This window comes from Cherax quadricarinatus, chromosome 97 (assembly GCF_038502225.1).
Source record: "Cherax quadricarinatus isolate ZL_2023a chromosome 97, ASM3850222v1, whole genome shotgun sequence".
In the NCBI taxonomy this organism is placed as follows: Eukaryota; Metazoa; Arthropoda; class Malacostraca; order Decapoda; family Parastacidae; genus Cherax; species Cherax quadricarinatus.
Window position 1 is genome coordinate 2733887 of NC_091388.1, and position 23356 is coordinate 2757242.

A 23356-nucleotide genomic window follows, 5' to 3' on the forward strand; every position below is an offset into this window, starting at 1 on the left:
ACTTTATTAGCAGTTTCTCCTGTTAATAATTCTCACGAATTACCTAATTGTAAATTGATTTTGAAGAAAAATATTGATTTTGAATTAGAACCAAGCATGTAACCTGCAGTCAACCAAAACTGTCCCACACTCTTCTGTCTTTAAAAAAAATTCTCCTTAATTAGCTGCCTAACCTTCATTTTAATATATATATATATATATATATATATATATATATATATATATATATATATATATATATATATATATATATATATATATATATATATATATATATATATTGATTTAGATATTAGTTACATTTTTTTGTCAACTTGTATAAATTCTGTTTTTCATATGGGATTATTTTGACTTTTTAAATTACAAACTGAATAAGGGTTAATTATCATATTGAATTACTTTTATTAAGACTGAAATGCCATTTAAGTAATTGATAGAAGTTCAGTAATCTCTTAGTGACTTTCTTAAGTCAGATTATTTAAGTCATTACTCTTGTAAAGTTACATTTTTTATCTCAGTCAATTACATTCTTGAAATATGTGAAATTACATTATTTTTTTTTTTTTCAAATAGAATTTTCTAATCTTTGGTATTTTCAAAATTTCATAATTTTTTTTTATCTGTGATTTTGAGATTTTCCAGCGAATGGTATTACATTTTCCTTCTGTTCTCTCTCTCCCATTTCTCACCATTGTTTCTCATCCCCTTTTCTTAAACTATGCATTCTCTGTCTTGATTTCTCATCCTTCTTCACTCCCTCTGTCTCTACCTTCTGTTTCTTTAGCCCACTTTTCTCTCTGTATTTCTTCTTATCACAGGGCCAATCTCCATCCCTCAGACTATGTCCTTGCTATCTTGCTATCTCCTATACATAGTCCTCAGACTATATCCTTGCTAATATAGCCCTCAGACTAAATCCTTGCTGTCCACCCTATCCATAATCCTCAGACTACATCCTTGCTAACATAGCCCTTGGACAATATCCTTGCTAACATAGCCCCTCATACTATATCCTTGCTATCCACCCCATCTCAGGGACCAATCCTTCCTGGCCCCTCTGTGTAACTTACACATATATCCTCCCGTGACTGTAAGAACCGTGTATACACGGGTGTGTGACGTGTGTATATGCTGGTGTCTGGTACAGGAGAGCAGCTGTGGTCCGAGGTCGGGTCGTGACCCGAGCTGGAAGAGGCGTGGTAGGCCTAAGAGTAGCCACCATGGAGAATCAAGAAGGCTTCACTCTTACAAGACGTGATGGTTGGTTTGACATTATGGTTAATGGTGGAGGAGCCGTGACTTTGACATTTGGGAAACCTCCTTTCAGTCCTAAAACGGTGAGCATGTATCATGTATTTTGACCAGTAAGACACATGGGTAACAGGTATACATTTATTGCTAAAAGGTCTTAATAAGTTCCATCTAGCGTTCTTTATCACTGATGGAACTTATTAAGTTTCATCTCTCAAACAATGGGATGAAGATTCCATAGGACGAAGTTCATAAGGTATATTGATACGAAAAAGTTACGTTGATGCGAGGTTTTTTTAATGTAAGACAAATTGATTAGAGCAATTTGACAGGATATCTTGATTCTAGTGACTTTTTTTTATACGATTCAGGATTATTTTTTAAAACAGTTTGTGACAGAACCAACTAGAGGAAATAACCTGCTTGAATTGGTTCTTACCAACAAGGAATCCCTAATTAATATTCTTGAGGTTAATGATGAGTTTGGGGAAAGTGATCACAAATTAGTATCAGTATATCATGGAATTACTACAGTCAAGGAGGCTTTAGGAAAGGTAGGGGGTGTGTGGACCAGGTGTTTACAGTGAAACATATAAGTGAACAGTATTTAGATAAGGCTAAAGAGGTCTTTGTGGCATTTATGGATTTGGAAAAGGCGTATGACAGGGTGGATAGGGGGGCAATGTGGCAGATGTTGCAAGTGTATGGTGTAGGAGGTAGGTTACTGAAAGCAGTGAAGAGTTTTTACGAGGATAGTGAGGCTCAAGTTAGAGTATGTAGGAAAGAGGGAAATTTTTTCCCAGTAAAAGTAGGCCTTAGACAAGGATGTGTGATGTCACCGTGGTTGTTTAATATATTTATAGATGGGGTTGTAAGAGAAGTAAATGCGAGGGTCTTGGCAAGAGGCGTGGAGTTAAAAGATAAAGAATCACACACAAAGTGGGAGTTGTCACAGCTGCTCTTTGCTGATGACACTGTGCTCTTGGGAGATTCTGAAGAGAAGTTGCAGAGATTGGTGGATGAATTTGGTAGGGTGTGCAAAAGAAGAAAATTAAAGGTGAATACAGGAAAGAGTAAGGTTATGAGGATAACAAAAAGATTAGGTGATGAAAGATTGAATATCAGATTGGAGGGAGAGAGTATGGAGGAGGTGAACGTATTCAGATATTTGGGAGTGGACGTGTCAGCGGATGGGTCTATGAAAGATGAGGTGAATCATAGAATTGATGAGGGAAAAAGAGTGAGTGGTGCACTTAGGAGTCTGTGGAGACAAAGAACTTTGTCCTTGGAGGCAAAGAGGGGAATGTATGAGAGTATAGTTTTACCAACGCTCTTATATGGGTGTGAAGCGTGGGTGATGAATGTTGCAGCGAGGAGAAGGCTGGAGGCAGTGGAGATGTCATGTCTGAGGGCAATGTGTGGTGTGAATATAATGCAGAGAATTCGTAGTTTGGAAGTTAGGAGGAGGTGCGGGATTACCAAAACTGTTGTCCAGAGGGCTGAGGAAGGGTTGTTGAGGTGGTTCGGACATGTAGAGAGAATGGAGCGAAACAGAATGACTTCAAGAGTGTATCAGTCTGTAGTGGAAGGAAGGCGGGGTAGGGGTCGGCCTAGGAAGGGTTGGAGGGAGGGGGTAAAGGAGGTTTTGTGTGCGAGGGGCTTGGACTTCCAGCAGGCATGCGTGAGCGTGTTTGATAGGAGTGAATGGAGACAAATGGTTTTTAATACTTGACGTGCTGTTGGAGTGTGAGCAAAGTAACATTTATGAAGGGATTCAGGGAAACCGGCAGGCCGGACTTGAGTCCTGGAGATGGGAAGTACAGTGCCTGCACTCTGAAGGATGGGTGTTAATGTTGCAGTTTAAAAACTGTAGTGTAAAGCACCCTTCTGGCAAGACAGTGATGGAGTGAATGATGGTGAAAGTTTTTCTTTTTCGGGCCACCCTGCCTTGGTGGGAATCGGCCGGTGTGATAATAAAAAAAAATAAAAAAAAATCTCTGTCTCTGACTTCCACTTGCCCAGTTTCATAGGACTGAGAAATTACTTGGGTGGGTTGAACTGGAATGACCTGACTATGGGTCAGGTAGGTAGTGATGTTGCCGATGACATTTTCCAGAGCATAGTTCTAGCTGCTCAGAGAGCTTATGTTCCAAACGGGGAAATTAGATCAACCATATATGACCCAAAATAGATAAACAAGAGATTAAAAATCTCATAGGTCAAAAGAGATGCATTTAAAAGCAAATCAGAAAGAGAAGATGGACAGTTAAGAAATCATTATATTCAAATAAAGATAAAAAAAGGAATAAAAGTGAAGAGAGATTATGAAGTTAAAATCACAAAGATTCAAGAATTAACCCCAAAAGGTTTGTTTCAGGTATATAGAAGTAAGATTATGGACAAGATAGGCCCAGTCAAAACTCACTATGTCAGCTCGCTCAGTGATAAAGAAATGAGTAGAACTTTCAACACTTACTTCCTCTCAGTTTTTATGCAGGAAGATACTAGTGAAGTTCCAGAAATAATAAATTATGTAGAACAGGAGGAAAATAAGTTGTACACAGAGTAACTAGTGATATGGTTTTTAGATAAATGGCTAAATTAAAATCTAGCAAATCCCCAGGTCCTGATGAACTGTTTGCAAGGGTTTTAAAGGAATGTAAAGAGGAGCTTAGCAGACCTTTGGTTAATACAGTATTTTCAACATATCATTACAAACTGGCATAATGCCTATTTAAGGGAAAATGGTAAATGTGATACTTATCTATAGAGCAGGAGACAGGTCCTTAGTTTCAAATTATAGACCAATAAGCTTAACCTCCATAGTGGGGAAAATTGATGGAATCAATAATTGCCAAGGCTATCTGAAGCCAACTTGAAAGATATAAATTGATTAATGAATCTCAGCACGGTTTTACCAAGGAGGTGTTTCTGCCTTATGAATATACTAACTTTTTCACTGAGGCATTTGAGGAGGTAGATCATGGTATTGCACATGTTATTTTGAATATGGACTTCAGTAAGGTTTTTGATAGAGTTCCACATCGGAGGGTATTGAGGAAAGTAGAGGAACACGGAATAGGAGGAGCAATTGTTTCCTGGATAGAGGCGTGGCTGACAGATAGGCAACAGAACAGAGAGTTTGCACAAACGGGGAGAAATCAGAGTGGGGAAGTGTCGCAAGTGGTGTTTCAAGGGTCAGTGTTGGGTCCTTTGTTGTTCACAATTTACATAAACGAGGTAATAAATAGCGTAATAAGCAAGTTTTCCAATGACACCAAAATAGGCTGTCGAATTAATTCTAACGAAGATACTTGAGTGCTCCAGGAAGATCTGAATAGACTGGTGCAGTGGTTGGAGAAGTGGCAGATGCAGTTTAACATACACGAATGCAAAGTTCTAAGTGTTGGGAAGATAAATAACCATGATACTTATAAGATGTTGCAGGTGAATGGTGTAGGAGGTAGGTTACTGAAAGCAGTGAAGAGTTTTTACGAGGATAGTGAGGCTCAGGTTAGAGTATGTAGGAAAGAGGGAAAGTATTTCCCAGTAAAAGTAGGCCTTAGACAAGGATGTGTGATGCCACCGTGGTTGTTTAATATATTTATAGATGGGGTTGTAAGAGAAGTAAATGCGAGGGTCTTGGCAAGAGGTGTGGAGTTAAAAGATAAAGAATCACACATAAAGTGGGAGTTGTCACAGTTGCTCTTTGCTGATGACACTGTGCTCTTGGGAGATTCTGAAGAGAAGTTGCAGAGATTGGTGGATGAATTTGGTAGGGTGTGCAAAAGAAGAAAATTGAAAGTGAATACAGGAAAGAGTAAGGTTATGAGGATTACAAAAAGATTAGGTGATGAAAGATTGGATATCAGATTGGAGGGAGAGAGTATGGAGGAGGTGAATGTATTCAGATATTTGGGAGTGGACGTGTCAGCGGATGGGTCTATGAAAGATGAGGTGAATCATAGAATTGATGAGGGGAAAAGGGTGAGTGGTGCACTTAGGAGTCTGTGGAGACAAAGAACTTTGTCCTTGGAGGCAAAGAGGGGAATGTATGAGAGTATAGTTTTACCAACGCTCTTATATGGGTGTGAAGCATGGGTGATGAATGTTGCAGCGAGGAGAAGGCTGGAGGCAGTGGAGATGTCATGTCTGAGAGCAATGTGTGGTGTGAATATAATGCAGAGAATTCGTAGTTTGGAAGTTAGGAGGAGGTGCGGGATTACCAAAACTGTTGTCCAGAGGGCTGAGGAAGGGTTGTTGATGTGGTTCGGACATGTGGAGAGAATGGAGCGAAACAGAGTAACTTCAAGAGTGTATCAGTCTGTAGTGGAAGGAAGGCCTAGGAAAGGTTGGAGGGAGTGGGTAAAGGAGGTTTTGTGTGCGAGGGGCTTGGACTTCCAGCAGGCATGCGTGAGTGTGTTTGATAGGAGTGAATGGAGACAAATGGTTTTTAATACTTGACGTGCTGTTGGAGTGTGAGCAAAGTAACATTTATGAAGGGGTTCAGGGAAACCGGCAGGCCGTACTTGAGTCCTGGAGATGGGAAGTACAGTGCCTGCACTCTGAAGGAGGGGTGTTAATGTTGCAGTTTAAAAACTGTAGTGTAAAGCACCCTTCTGGCAAGGCAGTGATGGAGTGAATGATGGTGAAAGTTTTTCTTTTTCGGGCCACCCTGCCTTGGTGGGAATCGGCCTGTGTGATAATAAAAAAACTTATAAACTAAATAATCAAGATCTTAATATCACTGATTACGAAAAAGATTTAGGTGTTCTGGTTAGCACTAGTCTAAAACCAGGACAACAGTGCACAAGTGTTCACAATAAAGTGAATAAAATTCTTGGCTTCATATCAAGAAGTATAAATGGAAAACAGGAATAAATAAAGGGGATGTGTGCTGAAAATTTCCATCCAAGACAGGACTCGCAGCAATGGTTTCAAGTTGGAAAAATTTAGATTCAGGAAGGATATAGGAAAGCACTGGTTTGGTAATAGCGTTGTAGATGAGTGGAACAAGCTCCCGAGTACAGTTATTGAGGCTAAAACGTTGTGTAGTTTTAAAAATAGGTTAGATAAATACATGAGTGGGTGTGGGTGGGTGTGAGTTGGACCTGACTAGCTTGTGCTGCTGGGTCTGGTGCAGTGCTCCATCCTTGAGTGGGGATGACCAGACTGGGTGGGTCATTGGGATAATCTGGGGGGTGGGTCATTGGGATAATCCGGAGGGGGGGACATGGACCTGCTCCGCATGGGTCAGTAGGCCTCTTGCAGTGTTCCTTCTTTCTCATGTTCTTAAATAACAGGAATCCTCATGTTGTTTTTCATCTCTATGTATCGTTGGTTAAGCCTCATTTAGATTATGCTGCACAGTTCTGCTCATATTACAGAATGGATATAAATGCTCTGGAAAGCATACAGAGAAGGATGACAATGCTGTTCCCATGTATTAGAAATCTTTGCTATGAAGATAGACTGGGGCCCTGAATCTGCACTCTCTAGATAGGCATAGAATTAGGGGGAATATGATTGAGGTTTGTAAATGGAAAACAGGAATAAATAAAGAAAATGTAAATAGTGTGGTAAAAATATCTAACAAAGACAGTAATGGTTTCAAGTTGGAAAAAATTTAGGTTTAGAAAGGATTTAGGAAAGCACTGGTTTGGTAATAAAGTTGTAGATAAGTGGAACAAACTGCCAAGTAACGTCATTGAAGCTAAAACCTTTTGTAGTTTTAATAACATCTTAGAACCAACGTTACTGAATCCAGTCTTCTCTCTCCAAAATTGACAGAATTAACTTCAGACTTTCTCAGGAACATTTGTATCAATGTTTTCTAATTCATTGTCTTTTTCTTACATCCATTGACAGTCATTGGTCAGAGTAAATGTCCTGAGGTTCAAGCCTTCATTGCACAGTCAAACGTGTGACTTTCCCTGGTTTTTCCACTTAGCATAATCAATAAGGCAAACTTATGCCTGCCACAGATTTGCGTGATGGTCCCATGGAACGAGGTGGTCGTACTGGACGACATCATGATGACCGTAACAGGACTCTCAAACAACGACCATACGAACGACTACCACGACCACCAGCAACGACAACTCACCTCCCACTGCCCCCTCCACGACTACGACCTACTGCGACCAGTTGTAATGGCGACCTGGCAAAATGTTTTCCAAGGAGAATGTCCAGATGTAGACGCTATTCTTGTAGAGTCGCAAGCTGTACAAGAATCTGTACAAATCCCTGGGACTGGAATGTACTTGGTCTACCATTCATCCAGGTAAAGATAATTTGATAGGAAATTTACAATTCAATTGCTAAAGTAATTCACAACTAAAACTTCTCTTTCATATGGAGGTGTGTATACCTCAGTGTATATGCAGTGAGGTGTGTATATCTCAATGTATATACAGTGAGGTGTGTATATCTCAGTGTATATGCAGTGAGGTGTGTATATCTCAGTGTATATACAGTGAGGTGTGTATATCTCAGTGTATATGCAGTGAGGTGTGTATATCTCAGTGTATATGCAGTGAGGTGTGTATATCTCAGTGTATATGCAGTGAGGTGTGTATATCTCAGTGTATATGCAGTGAGGTGTGTATATCTCAGTGTATATGCAGTGAGGTGTGTATATCTCAATGTATATACAGGGAGGTGTGTATATCTCAGTGTATATGCAGTGAGGTGTGTATATACAGTGAGGTGTGTATGTCTCAGTGTATATACAGTGAGAGGTATGTATATCTCAGTGTATATACACTGAGATATGTATGTATCTTTATATACTCTGAGATCAGTGTATATACAGTGTGAAGTGTGTATCTCTCGGTTTATAAACAGTAAGAGGTGTGTAACCCTGTGTAAATTCACATGCAGCCTTAATAACTAGTAGATAGTAGTGAAACCTAATCAACCTCCTTTGTCTTTCTGGAATATATTTGTTTCGTTACCATTTTTAATCCATCCTTCATTTTTCTCTTTTATTTCCTTCCATCCACCTTTTCATCTTGTCAATTCATTCTCTAGGCTAAATTTTTCATTTTTTACGTACAGCCTCTCCTTACGGAGTTCCATTAACCCTTAAACGGTCCGAACGTATATATACGTTTTTTCAACATCTGAAAGTATGTAAAAAAATTTAGATTTTTTTTTTGTTTTACATGTGAAAACGTGTAAAAAAACTTTTATCTACATTTTTTTTGTTATACAGTGGACCCCCGCATAGCGATTTTAATCCGTGCAAGAGGGCTCATTGTTATGCGAAATGATCGGTATGTGAATGAATTTTCCCCATAAGAAATAATGGAAATCAAATTAATCCGTGCAAGACACCCAAAAGTATGAAAAAAAAATTTTTACCACATGAAATATACATTTTCCTACACACAAAGAGAAGGATACATGCACAATAGTAGAGTAGTACATGCACAATATATATTGTGCATGTACTACTCTACTAAATGAAGAATAAATGACACTTACCTTTATTGAAGATGCAGCAATGACTGATGAGACACTGTGTCCTGGGAGTGCCTTTTCCTCCTGAGTACTGTAGGTCCTGTTTGGCATTTTCTTCCAGAACAGGCCTTATCACACTGTGTATGCCACTACGATTCTTAAATCTCTCAAACCAACCTTTGCTGGCTTTAAATTCACCAATATGAGCACTAGTTCCAGGCGTTTTTCCCTGTTCACCTGGGTGTTAGTCGACTGGTGTGGGTTGCATCCTGGGAGACAAGATTAAGGACCCCAATGGAAATAAGTTAGACAGTCTTCGATGACACTGACTTTTTTGGGTTATCCTGGGTGGCAAATCCTCTGGGGTTAATTGTTTCTTGGTATTCTCAATAAGCCACACCAACAACGGTGCTACAGCAGCAGCAGCAGCAGCAGCTGACAGTGCTACAGCAGCAGCAGCAGCAGCTGACAGTGCTACAGCAGCAGCAGCAGCTGACAGTGCTACAGCAGCAGCAGCAGCTGACAGTGCTACAGCAGCAGCAGACGATGCTACAGCAGCAGCAGACGATGCTACAGCAGCAGCAGACGATGCTACAGCAGCAGCAGACGATGCTACAGCAGCAGCAGCAGCTGACGGTGGTACAGCAGCAGCAGCAGCTGACAGTGCTACAGCAGCAGCAGACGATGCTACAGCAGCAGCAGACGATGCTATAGCAGCAGCAGACAGTACTACAGCAGCAGCAGACAGTACTACAACAGCAGCAGCAGCAGCTGACGGTGGTACAACAGCAGCAGCAGCTGACAGTGCTACAGCAGCAGCAGACGATGCTACAGCAGCAGCAGACGGTACTACAGCAGCAGCAGCAGCTGACGGTGATACAGCAGCAGCAGCAGCTGTACCACCAATAGTAGCGATGGTTGATTGGGGTTTATTATACAACCTGGCCAGCTCGGAGACACGCACTCCACTTTCATACTTATCAATGATCTTTTTCTTCATCTCTATAGTAATTCTCACCCTAATTGCTGTAGGGTTGGCACTAGAAGCTTTCTTGGGGCCCATGGTCACTTATTTTGCAGATAAAATCACCAAAAACACTGTAATAATACGAAATGTTCCGATTGTATGCTTGGATGTTACCGCGGAGGCTGGCTGGTAAACAATGCCACCGGCGGCACATGTGAGGCTGGCTAAGGGCGCACATTGGACGCGTCTCGGACGAAGAGTGGTGAGCGGGTTTTTGAGCGGTATGCGAGGCAAAATTTTTGCGATAAAAGCAAGCGGTATGCGGATTAAACGTTATGTGATGCCAACGGTATGCGGGGGTCCACTGTACATGTATTTGAAAATATGTAGAAAAACGTAGATCTACTTTTGTAGCTACGAATTTGAACGTCGATCTGTTTGGACCGTTTAAGGGTTAATAAGACCACGTCGGTAAATGAATTCATTGCTAAGTGAGGAGCATACTATAATGGTAGTGGGTTTGTGTCAACCATCTTTGATATTGTTTTAACGTCACCTTTGCACCATTTATAATATTTTTAGTATAATTTTTAATGTTATATAGGAGTGTACTGTATATTGTTATAAACAGAATAGAGGAAATCACCTCTAATATACATTATTTAGGTATGCATGCTGGTCAGAGAGCCCGTCGTAAGTCTGAGTTGTCAGTAAACGAGTACGTCGCTAAGTGAGGAGAGGCTATATTCACAAATTTCCTTTCAACTACTGATTTACACCTCAAATTTACATATAGTTACTGATTTACATTTCAGATTTACATTCAGCTACTGATTTATACTTCAAATTTACATTCAGCTGTTGATTTACATCAAGTACTTATTCCCAACTCATGTTTCAGGGCCAATGGCTACGAGTCAACCATAAGGATGCAACTAACACCAGATCACATCCCAGCAACCCTGCGCAGGATACACTTGAGGATAGTCCTTGAAGGAACTCTCTTTACCAGGGTCTTCGAGGCTGACCCCAACATTAAGTTCACCTATGCTTGGGATCGCCTCAATGTGTACAGGTAAAGTTGGACATCAGTGGGTTGGGTAAATATTTGAATTAGTGGGTTTGGGTTTGAGAAGGATTTGCCTAGTATGGTCCAGTAGACCTACAACAGTGTTCCTCCATTCTCACGTTGTTATATAAAAGCGTAACTGTACATAAATGGTATACAGTACCATCAAGATAAGGAATTAGATATATGTGCAATATCTGGTTGTCTTTATTGGTAGACATTTTACCATCCATTGGCTTTATCAGTACAGTGGACCCCCGGATAACGATATTTTTTCAATCCAGAAGTATGTTCAGGTGCCAGTACTGACCGAATTTGTTCCCATAAGGAATATTGTGAAGTAGATTAGTCCATTTCAGACCCCCAAACATACACATACAAACGCACTTACATAAATACACTTACATAATTGGTCGCATTCGGAGGTGATCGTTATGCGGGGGTCCACTGTACAAGGACATGATGTCAAATGATTTAGATAAAGAAAAATTGGATATCACATTGGAGAGGAGTATGGAGGAAGTGAATGTTTTCAGATATTTGGGAGATGAAGGATCAGGTTTACCATAGAGTTAATGAAGGAAAAAAGGTGGTGGTGCGTTGAGGTATATGTGGAGACAAAAAATGTTATCTATGGAGGCAAAGAAGGGAATGTATGAAAGTATAGTAGTACCAACACTCTTATATGGGTGTGAAGCTTGGGTGGTAAATGTTGCAGCGAGGAGGTGGGTGGAGGCAGTGGAGATGTCCTGTCTAAGGGCAATGTGTGGTGTGAATATTATGCAGAAAATTCGGAGTGTGGAAATTAGGAGAAGGTGTGGAGTTAATAAAAGCATTAGTCAGAGGGCTGAAGAGGGGTTGTTGAGGTGGTTTGGTCATTTAGAGAGAATGGATCAAAGTAGAATGACATGGAGAGCATTTAAATCTATAGGAGAAGGAAGGCGGGGTAGGGGTTGTCCTCGAAAAGGTTGGAAGGAAGGGGTAAGGGAGGTTTTGTGGGTGAGGGGCTTGGACTTCCAGCAGGCGTGCATGAGCGTGTTTGATAGGAGTGAATGGAGACGAATGGTATTTGGGACCTGACGAGCTGTTGGAGTGTGAGCAGGGTAATATTTAGTGAAGGGATTCAGGGAAACCGGTTATTTTTATATAGCCGGACTTGAGTCCTGGAAATGGGAAGTACAATGTCTGCACTCTGAAGGAGGGGTTTGGGATATTAGCAGTTTGGAGGGATATGTTGTGTATCTTTATACGTATATGCTGCTAAACTGTTGTGTTTTGAGCACCTCTGCAAAAACAGTGATAATGTGTGAGTGAGGTGAAAGTGTTGAATGATGAAAGTATTTTCTTTTTGGGTCACCCTGCCTCGGTGGGAGACAGCCCACTTGTTGAAAAAAAAAATCTTTATCAAGTCACATCTGTTTGTGGCTTGATAAAGCCCATTGTGTGAGTGAAACTGTGTCAATAAAGGATCGCATTATACTGCATTTGTGTTTATTTTTTCCATTATGTCAATCTTGACGTTTCATCATGATCCTTCAATTTGTCTTTCTGAATACCTCTATGATAAGATATATTTGTATTCTGCAGGCAGCGGGTGCTTGGGGTGACAGTTGCCCGAGTTTCGGTGGGATACGAACATGCTTCGTGTCCGAAGATCATCTGGGAACACCAGACAGCCAGGGTAGCAGGCAATGACCTCCTCATTTCCAAGGTGGGAGGGTTCAACCTTCACGTCCATCATGCTTACAATTACCACCAAGGTAAGTAACACTATTCTCCATGGGGAAGTGGAACAGAATTCTTCCTCCATAAGCCATGCGTGTCGTAAGAGGCGACTAAAATGCCTGGAGCAAGGGGCTAGTAACCCCTTATTCTGCATACATTACTAAATTTAAAAAGAGAAACACAATAGGATTCTTCAGTCAGATACACAGGGAGTAGGAGTAGTGAAGAAAGATGGTGTAATCAGTCCATCGTTCCAGACCATGGAGCTGAACTCTTCTCCAGGCTGAGGGACTGACCACCTCAAATACTTTTTCTCCAAGGTTGATAGACTGATTACATAATCTTTACTTCACTAATTCTATTCCCTCTGTTTTTGACTGAAGAAACCTACTGTAGGTGAAACATTTCGTGAATAAAGATACGCAACTGTTGCACGTATCTTAATCTTCAACTTGTCGGTATTTTACACTATTTTCGGCATTCTTCAGTCAAATATAGAGGCAGCAGAACTGGTAGATACCAAGACAATGCAAGCAGATTGTTAGTATGTTATTCTTACTTGAGTAGCATTGAAAGTGGGCCAGTAGGCCTGTTGCAGTGTTCCTCCTTTCTTATTTTCTTATTGACAAAATATTTTACCTGAGTTTCATCATCATCAGTCGAATACGGAGTTGAATTGCAATACTGAAGACGCTAGAAGAATCAGAGAAGGAATTTCAGGAAATCAGTCCTTCAGCCTTGATGGAAAATGGTCAGTCTTGTACTAAACACGAATAAAACATGTGCAATACTTTAAATGAAGATAGGGAAGCTGTGATTTCGTGTATAGGGCAAGGAGGAATAACATCTTGTAGGAGTGAGGAAGAGCCAGTTGTGAGTGTGGGGGAAGTTCGTGAGGCAGTAGGTAAAATGAAAGGGGGTAAGGCAGCCGGGATTGATGGGATAAAGATAGAAATGTTAAAAGCAGGTGGGGATATAGTTTTGGAGTGGTTGGTGCAATTATTTAATAAATGTATGGAAGAGGGTAAGGTACCTAGGGATTGGCAGAGAGCATGCATAGTTCCTTTGTATAAAGGCAAAGGGGATAAAAGAGAGTGCAAAAATTATAGGGGGATAAGTCTGTTGAGTGTACCTGGTAAAGTGTATGGTAGAGTTATAATTGAAAGAATTAAGAGTAAGACGGAGAATAGGATAGCAGATGAACAAGGAGGCTTTAGGAAAGGTAGGGGGTGTGTGGACCAGGTGTTTACAGTGAAACATATAAGTGAACAGTATTTAGATAAGGCTAAAGAGGTCTTTGTGGCATTTATGGATTTGGAAAAGGCGTATGACAGGGTGAATAGGGGGGCAATGTGGCAGATGTTGCAAGTGTATGGTGTAGGAGGTAGGTTACTGAAAGCAGTGAAGAGTTTTTACGAGGATAGTGAGGCTCAAGTTAGAGTATGTAGGAAAGAGGGAAATTTTTTCCCAGTAAAAGTAGGCCTTAGACAAGGATGTGTGATGTCACCGTGGTTGTTTAATATATTTATAGATGGGGTTGTAAGAGAAGTAAATGCGAGGGTCTTGGCAAGAGGCGTGGAGTTAAAAGATAAAGAATCACACACAAAGTGGGAGTTGTCACAGCTGCTCTTTGCTGATGACACTGTGCTCTTGGGAGATTCTGAAGAGAAGTTGCAGAGATTGGTGGATGAATTTGGTAGGGTGTGCAAAAGAAGAAAATTAAAGGTGAATACAGGAAAGAGTAAGGTTATGAGGATAACAAAAAGATTAGGTGATGAAAGATTGAATATCAGATTGGAGGGAGAGAGTATGGAGGAGGTGAACGTATTCAGATATTTGGGAGTGGACGTGTCAGCGGATGGGTCTATGAAAGATGAGGTGAATCATAGAATTGATGAGGGAAAAAGAGTGAGTGGTGCACTTAGGAGTCTGTGGAGACAAAGAACTTTGTCCTTGGAGGCAAAGAGGGGAATGTATGAGAGTATAGTTTTACCAACGCTCTTATATGGGTGTGAAGCGTGGGTGATGAATGTTGCAGCGAGGAGAAGGCTGGAGGCAGTGGAGATGTCATGTCTGAGGGCAATGTGTGGTGTGAATATAATGCAGAGAATTCGTAGTTTGGAAGTTAGGAGGAGGTGCGGGATTACCAAAACTGTTGTCCAGAGGGCTGAGGAAGGGTTGTTGAGGTGGTTCGGACATGTAGAGAGAATGGAGCGAAACAGAATGACTTCAAGAGTGTATCAGTCTGTAGTGGAAGGAAGGCGGGGTAGGGGTCGGCCTAGGAAGGGTTGGAGGGAGGGGGTAAAGGAGGTTTTGTGTGCGAGGGGCTTGGACTTCCAGCAGGCATGCGTGAGCGTGTTTGATAGGAGTGAATGGAGACAAATGGTTTTTAATACTTGACGTGCTGTTGGAGTGTGAGCAAAGTAACATTTATGAAGGGATTCAGGGAAACCGGCAGGCCGGACTTGAGTCCTGGAGATGGGAAGTACAGTGCCTGCACTCTGAAGGAGGGGTGTTAATGTTGCAGTTTAAAAACTGTAGTGTAAAGCACCCTTCTGGCAAGACAGTGATGGAGTGAATGATGGTGAAAGTTTTTCTTTTTCGGGCCACCCTGCCTTGGTGGGAGTCGGCCGGTGTGATAATAATAATAAAAATAATCTCTATTGTAGGTACTTTTCACCAGCAAGAGGCTTGATCAACACACACACTCACACACATATGTTTTATTCAATTCTTTGTGTGTTTAACTAAACAGGTGAGTATACACACACACACACTGGTAGGAGACACATCAGTGCACATGTTTATGACACCCTTAACAATGTTTCGACCCATGATTCTAGCATCAAAACCGGTGTGTTGACTTGTACCATCATATTCACCTTTCTATCACTTCAGATTCACATACACTGAAGTGACTAAGGTCCCAGGGACAAAATGTTGTCAATAAACGTATCATAAATGAACGATTTTGTGCGCATTTTGCTGAAGATGTTGACAGCTGTTTTCTTACTAAAATATATAAATATACACTGCAAGCAAAACAAAACACTGAGAACATGTTTTGACTGAAGAAGCCATTTCTGGTGAAATATTTCCTTAATAAACAGCATTTTTACTTCCCCATGAACATTCCATTGTTTAGGTTCACTATGAACATTCGTGTCTTCCTTCCCTACAAACGTTTGTGTCTTCCCTACAAATGTTTGTCTTCCCTACAAACATCCCAATGGTTAATCACGAATATTTCTCTCTCTCGTTTTCAGGTATCTTACAGAAAGGCAACGGGCAAAACATCTATCTAGCTGGACAGAGACGCCTGGTCACCACTCTCCTTGGCACTGGTGAACAACGTGAAGTCAACTGTGGGGAGAGGTGTGAGGGGAGAGCTAATCTTTCCCCTCTGTTGGCACCCACCTGTCTGGCCTCCGCTCCTGATGGCTCTCTATATGTGGGAGATTTCAATCTTATCCGTCGGGTGAAGCCAGATGGAACAGTGATCACTGTTGCCAGGCTGAAGTGAGTGTTATTATCACTGTACACACAATACTGTGAGGTCTGAATGATGTAAGACAGTGCCACATCTGTCAAAAACAGATATTTTCGAACAGTTGACTTTCGACCTTTCTTATATCTCTTGCTATCTATTCACAACCCCTCTTACTGTCTACTCACATCTTACTATCTATTTACAACCTCTTATTGTCTATTTACAACCTCTCTCTTACTATCTATTTACAGCCTGTCTCTTACTGTCTATTTACAGCCTGTCTCTTATTGTCTATTTATAGCCCATCTTCTACTGTCTATTTACAGCCTGTCTCTTATTGTCTATTTACAGTCCATCTTCTACTGTCTATTTACAGCCTGTCTCTTACTGTCTATTTATAGCCCATCTTCTACTGTCTATTTACAGCCTGTCTCTTACTGTCTATTCACAACCTCTTTTACTGTCTATCCTCAGCCTCTGCTATTATACACCATCACATAGTATGATTCCCAGTCATACACCACAGTATGATCCCCTGTCATATACCACACAGTATGATCCCCTGTCATATACCACACAGTATGATCCCCTGTCATATACTACACAGTATGATCCCCTGTCATACATCACTCAGTATAATGCCCTGTCTTACCCCACACAGTATGATCCCCTGTCATATACCACACAGTATGATTCCCTGCCATACACCACACAGTATGATGCCCTGTCACACACCTTCACACAGTATGATCCCCTGTCATATACCACACAGTATGATTCCCTGTCATACATCACTCAGTATGATGCCCTGTCTTACCCCACACAGTATGATCCCCAGTCATACACCACACAGTATGATCCCCTGTCATATACCACACAGTATGATTCCCTGTCATACATCACTCAGTATGATGCCCTGTCTTACCCCACACAGTATGATCCCCAGTCATACACCACACAGTATGATCCCCTGTCATATACCACACAGTATGATTCCCTGCCATACACCACACAGTATGATGCCCTGTCACACACCTTCACACAGTATGATCCCCCGTCATACACAGTCACACAGTATGATCTTCTGTCATACACCATCACACAGTATTACTGACAGGTGTCCTATAACTATACAGGTATGTAGTAAACTGTATACACAAAACCAGTCACAGTAAACTGTTATTTTATGCACACAGACTGGGACTCGAACCATGGTTCTATTATTCACAGTAGAGATGCATCGGATGTGAAAATTTAGATGTCCATGGATGCGGATGTGTATAAGGATGTCTTACTTATTTTGCGGATGCAGATGTAAGAAATTGTGCGGATGCTCCGCGGATGTTGATGTGGATGTAAGAAATTGTGCGGAGTTCTGCAGATTCGGATGCAGATGCATATACAGATATCTGTTTGCAGTAAAATGCAGATGCAGATGTTCCACAGATGCGGTTATCAGATAAATCACTAATTCACAGTACCACAGTTCGAATCCTCATCCATTTGTTTATGTTTTAATGTGTGAATTTGTTGTTCGAATTATTTTAATGGATTGTATGACAGAGCTTAAGTTGTATTCTGGTATAATTCAAGATCTATAATTACTTGAGGAAGTATTATTTGTATCTAGATGGCTGTGTTTTTTCTTCCGGTTGGAGATTGAAATTGAGATTTAAATGCTCTTGTGGTAAGGCAGGTAGTGCACAAGTGATGGTTAATGTGTTTTTTCTTTTATTTTTTTAAATTATGATTTGTGTTTGATTATTTTCTGTGTATTGGAATTGTTATTAGGTCAACAGACACACCACTAACTCTTCTCTTCCTATCCCATATAGTGAGACACGTGTATCATACCGGTACCACGTGGCAGTGTCACCCCTGGATGGGTCAGTATACGTCAGTGACCCCGAGGCTCACCAGGTGCTGAAATTGACCTCCACATCCAGTGTACTCGACCCCCACCACAATGCTATTGCCGTGGCAGGCTCTGGTCAACGCTGCCTTCCAGGTGACAGGAACAAGTGTGGGGATGGTGGATATGCTATCCACGCCAGGCTTACCTATCCTAAGGGTGAGTAGTGTGTGTGGGATAGTATGTTATCCATGCTAGGCTATTATATCCTAAGGTTAGTAGTGTGGGATACTTTGTTATCCTTGCTAAGCTATCCTAAGGTTAATAGTGTGTGTGGGATAGTATGTTATCCATGGCAAGTTAACCTATCCTAAGGTTAGTAGACTAGGGATGATGGGTCACAATGGGTTTCAATGGGTCACAATGGGTTTCAATGGGTCACAATAGGTCACAGTGGGTCACAATGGGTCACTGGGTCACAGTGGGTCACAGTGGGTCACAATGGGTCACAGTGGGTCACAATGGGTCACAGTGGGTCACAATGGGTCACAGTAAAAATGAAAAATGAGAATGTTTATTTCCTTGCAAAGCTTGCAATGTGTGGTTTACATAATATAAAATATTAATTACAAAGAAGGCCTCTAGCATGCCTAGGTATTTCGGGCAAACAATAGGGCGCAAGTGGGTCAAAGTGCCCATCCACAGACCTGGCCGCGGGGGCATCGATCCATAAAACTCTCTCTGGGTATCCCGGGTATACACACTGGTATAATACATATAGATGTCTATGCAATAAGATCACAGTAAGCAGGTGATATCACAATATGCAGAACAATCACGGTGAAAAATAGTGAAATTCCAAGTGCTTTCATGACTTCTCAAATTATCAAGGCACTGTGGTTCCTTGATAATGTCAGAAGTCACTAAAGCGCTCGGAATTTCACTTTTTTCACTGTGGTTGTTCTGGATCGATGTTTTTTTTTTTTTTTTTCATCAAACTGGCCATATCCCACCAAGACAGGGTGACCTAAAAAGAAAAACGAAATTTTCTTTTTTTAAATTTAGTAATGTATACAGGAGAAGGGGTTACTAGTCCCTTGCTCCCAGCATTTTTAGTCTCTTACGACACGCATGTCTTACGTAGGAAGAATTCTGCTCCACTTCCTCATGGAGACATGTCTATGTATACTGAGAATATATAGTTGAACCCTGGTATTTGGACTTAATTGGTTACTAGGTGGTGTTGGAACTGCAAAAAGTTCAGTGTGGGAAACAGTATTTGCCAGGCTTTATCAGCCTCACATACTGGAGGATGTTGAACTGACTCACACACTGGAGGATGTTGAACTGACTCACACACTGGAGGATGTTGAACTGACTCACACACTGGAGGATGTTGAACTGACTCACACACTGGAGGATGTTGAACTGACTCACACACTGGAGGATGTTGAACTGACTCACACACTGGAGGATGTTGAACTGACTCTCACACTTGAGGATGTTGAACTGACTTCCAAAAGTCTCTGAGAGTCAGTTTAGTGTCAGAAGTCACTTCAAACAGGAGTTTCCTGTAGTTTTTGCAAATAAACTGTAAACAAGTCAGCACATTTGAACTTCAAAAATACGTTCAAAGACCAGGTCAGTTTTTTCTCAACAAAATTGTTCAGAATCCGGTTTGTCCAAGGTCCACTACGTTCGAACGCCAAGGTTCCACTATAGTTTAATCAGTATTTTAGGTATTAAAGTATTCTTGACTGGTGGTGTACTGGTAACATACTGCCTTAATGGCCCTCATGTAATAGATAGACTTGAAACCACATTAACCACCCAGTCTTAATGACCCTGGTGTAATAGACTTGAAACCCCGTTAACTAACCAGCCGGCCTTAATGACCCTCATGTAGTAGATAGACTTGAAATCCACTTAACTAACCAAGCAGATAGATTTAAAACCCACTTACCTAACCAAGCTGTTAGGTTTAAAACCCATGTAACTAACCAAGCAGATAGATTTAAAACCCACTTAACTAACCAAGCAGATAAATTTAAAACCCACTTACCTAACCAAGCTGTTAGGTTTAAAACCCACGTAACTAACCAAGCAGATAGATTTAAAACCCACTTAACTAACCAAGCAGATAGATTTGAAAACCACCTAACTAATGTTGTAAACCAACTACTGTCAGGTCTGGCCATCTCATCCACTGGTGATGTGTACATTGCTGATGGTACCAACATCCGTGTCATGAACCCCACTGGAATTATCTACACTGTCATTGGTGGGCACGACCACCGCTCTCACTGGGCACCTGTGCCCTGCAACGGCACCATCAACATGGACCAGTTGCACCTGAGATGGCCCACAGAGCTGGCCATCTCTCCCCTGGATGGTTCACTGCATATTCTGGATGATCATCTCATCCTCAGAGTGACGCCTGACAACAGAGTTCAGGTATGATTTCTCTCTCTAATCTAAATCTAAGAAAAGACTTCAGTTGTAGGAAATATTAAATATGGAATTAGGATGGTAGTTTACAGTGCAAGCTGCAAGTTGCCCTATAAACCCAAACAAAAATACAAGGAGGAGAGAGAGAGAGAGAGTGTGTGTGTGTGTGTGTGTGTGTGTGTGTGTGTGTGTGTGTGTGTGTGTGTGTGTGTACTCACCTAGTTGAGGTTGCGGGGGTCGAGTCCAAGCTCCTGGCCTGTGTGTGTGTGTGCGTGTGTGTGTGTGCGTGTGCGTGTGCGTGTGTGCGTGTGCGTGTGCGTGTGTGTGTGCGTGTGTGTGTGCGTGTGTGTGTGCGTGTGTGTGCGTGTGTGTGCATGTGTGTGTGCGTGTGTGTGCGTGTGTGTGTGTGTGCGTGTGTGTGTGTGCGTGTGTGTGTGTGTTTTATTTATTTATTTTATTTTCAGTAACAAAAAGTATTATTCAGAGGGCTGAAGAAGGGTTATTGAGATGGTTTGGTCATTTAGAGAGGATGGAACAAAATTGAATGACCTGGAGGGTGCATAAATCTATAGTGGAGGGGAGAAGGGGTAGAGGTCGTCCTAGGGAAGGATGGAAGGAAGGGGTAAAAAAGGCTTTGTGAACAAGGGGCTTGGACTTCCAGCAAGCATGTGTGAGCTTGTTAGATATGAGTGAATGGAGACAAATGGTTTTTAGGACCTGATGAGCTGTTGGAGTGTGAGCAGGGTAATATTTTGTGAAGGGATTCAGGGAAACCAGTTAGCTGGACTTGAGTCCTGGAAATGGGAAGTACAATGCCTGCACTTTAAAGGAGAGGTTTAGGATATTGGCAGTTTGGTGGGACTTCTAAACAGTCGTATCTGAGCACAGCTGCAAAGACAGTGATTATGTGTGAGTGATGGTGAAAGTGTTGAATGATGATGAAAGATTTTTCTTTCTTCTTCTGTGATTGCAAATATATAAAGATATCACAGTGAAAATTGGAAAAATCTTGTGAGTGCTTTTGTGTGCTTGAACACACACCTTCAGATTTGTGTGACAACACATGAAAGCACTCAGGTGTTTTTCCCGTTATCACTGTGAAGTACAGCAAAGGTCATTGAGAATATATATGTGAATATCAACTTGAGATTAAGACACATGTGCAACATCTGGGTATCTTTATTGTAGACGTTTCGCCATCCAGTGGCTTTATCAATACAAATTCTAGGACATAACTTGAAGACAGTAGAACTATGTACAGAAGATGAGGGACTGATTACCTCATCTTCTGTACATAGTTCTACTGTCTTCAAGTTATGTCCTAGAATTTGTATTGATAAAGCCACTGGATGGCGAAACGTCTACAATAAAGATACCCAGATGTTGCACATGTGTCTTAATCTCATCTTGTCGGTATTGTATACCATTCGTACACAGAATATCAACTTAACCGAAGATGATCTCTGAGAGGGAGAGAAATATACATGGTAATAATAATAATAATTATTTACTACCAGTGCATGATACAACTTATACAGACCATAGCTCACACCAATGACATACTACTATATAGAAAGCCACTTGTTATGCTGAGCATTTCACACAAATTAGGTCAGATTTGCCCCAGGATGCGACCCACATCAGTCGACTAACACCCAGGAATCCATTTTAAACTGATGGGTGAACAGGGACAGCAGGTGTCTTATGGAAATACGTCCCTAATGTTTTCCAGCCGTACCGGAGGAGATTCAAACCCTGGTCCTCAGTGTGTAAGCTGAGTGTGCTAGCAATTGAGCTACACTTATAGTTCCACTTAACACTCTGAAGTGAGTCTTTTAAGTTTACTTAACTAAGTATACAGTAGTTATTAATATTAGAACCTGCAGTACATGTGTATTGTGGCTGTGTTGTGAATTGTATCAGCCAGGGTATTGTGGCTGTGTGTAATTTGTGAATTATAGTAGCCAGGGTATTGTGACTGTGTGTTAGTTGTGAATTATAGCCAGGGTATTGTGACTGTGTGTTAGTTGTGAATTATAGCCAGGGTATTGTGACTGTGTGTTAGTTGTGAATTATAGTAGCCAGAGTATTGTGACTGTGTTAGTTGTGAATTGTAGCAGCCAGGGTATTGTGACTGTGTGTTAGTTGTGAATTGTAGCAGCCAGGGTATTGTGGCTGTGTGTTAGTTGTGAATTATAGTAGCCAGGGTATTGTGACTGTGTATTAGCTGTGAATTGTTGCAGCCAGGGTATTGTGACTGTGTGTTAGCTGTGAATTGTAGCAGCCAGGGTATTGTGACTGTGTGTTAGCTGTGAAATGTTGCAGCCAGGGTATTGTGGCTGTTATTAACAGTGATTGTATTCCAGGTGTTGAGTGGTCGTTCTCTCAACTGCCCAACGCCAATACACGACCCTCCTGACATTTCACGCACCGCCCTGCTACTGAATCCTCAGTCCATAGCATTTTCCCCTCAAGGTAAGATGAAATTTGTCCTGTTCCCTGATTTAGCTTAAGTTAGACTATGTTATGTTAAGTTAGATTAAGTTATGATTAGGTTAAGCTAGGTTACATTAAGTTGAATTAGGTTAAGTTAGGTTCACTTAAATTGGGTTCGACTGACCACCTTAACCCTTTGACTGTCGCAACCCCCAATCCTGAGGTGTCTCCTGGTGTCGCAAAATTTAAAAAAAAAATTATTTTTTCTTATGAAATGATAGAGAATCTTTTCCCGATTGTAATGACACCAAAAAAACGAAATTTGATGGAAAACTGACGGAATTATGCTCTCGCAAAGTTAGCGACCTCGGCACTGTTTAGAAATCGGCGATTTCGCCCACTTTGAGCCCTATTTTCGGCTAATTCCATTGTTCCAGTCGCCCAAACTCATAGCTATTTCTTTAGAACTCCATTTTTTCTATCGATTGAGTACAAGAAACTGCCCATTTACCGATTTCAACTACCTAATAATGTGGTCAGAAATTTGCAATTTGGCCAGTTTCACGAAAACTAAAAAATATGACAATTTCAAAATAAGGTCCAGAATGAACAATGCAGACATTCCTGGCTCTAAAATAACATTTTCTTTGTTCA

The 23356-nt window shown here is 41.2% G+C and overlaps 1 protein-coding gene across 2 annotated transcripts in view; it reads left to right on the forward strand.

Moving 5' to 3' along the window:
* The window catches only part of LOC128704954 (teneurin-m-like), a 221134-nt gene that overhangs the window by 174393 nt on the left and 23385 nt on the right, over nucleotides 1-23356 (forward strand). For both annotated transcript variants that reach the window (XM_070105115.1, XM_070105116.1), the window contains 8 exons: nucleotides 1148-1337; nucleotides 7236-7534; nucleotides 10584-10757; nucleotides 12339-12511; nucleotides 15743-15995; nucleotides 17802-18037; nucleotides 20007-20272; nucleotides 22633-22741. In XM_070105115.1, coding sequence (XP_069961216.1) covers nucleotides 1148-1337; nucleotides 7236-7534; nucleotides 10584-10757; nucleotides 12339-12511; nucleotides 15743-15995; nucleotides 17802-18037; nucleotides 20007-20272; nucleotides 22633-22741 — 1700 coding nt within the window. The remainder of the gene's footprint in view (nucleotides 1-1147; nucleotides 1338-7235; nucleotides 7535-10583; nucleotides 10758-12338; nucleotides 12512-15742; nucleotides 15996-17801; nucleotides 18038-20006; nucleotides 20273-22632; nucleotides 22742-23356) is intronic.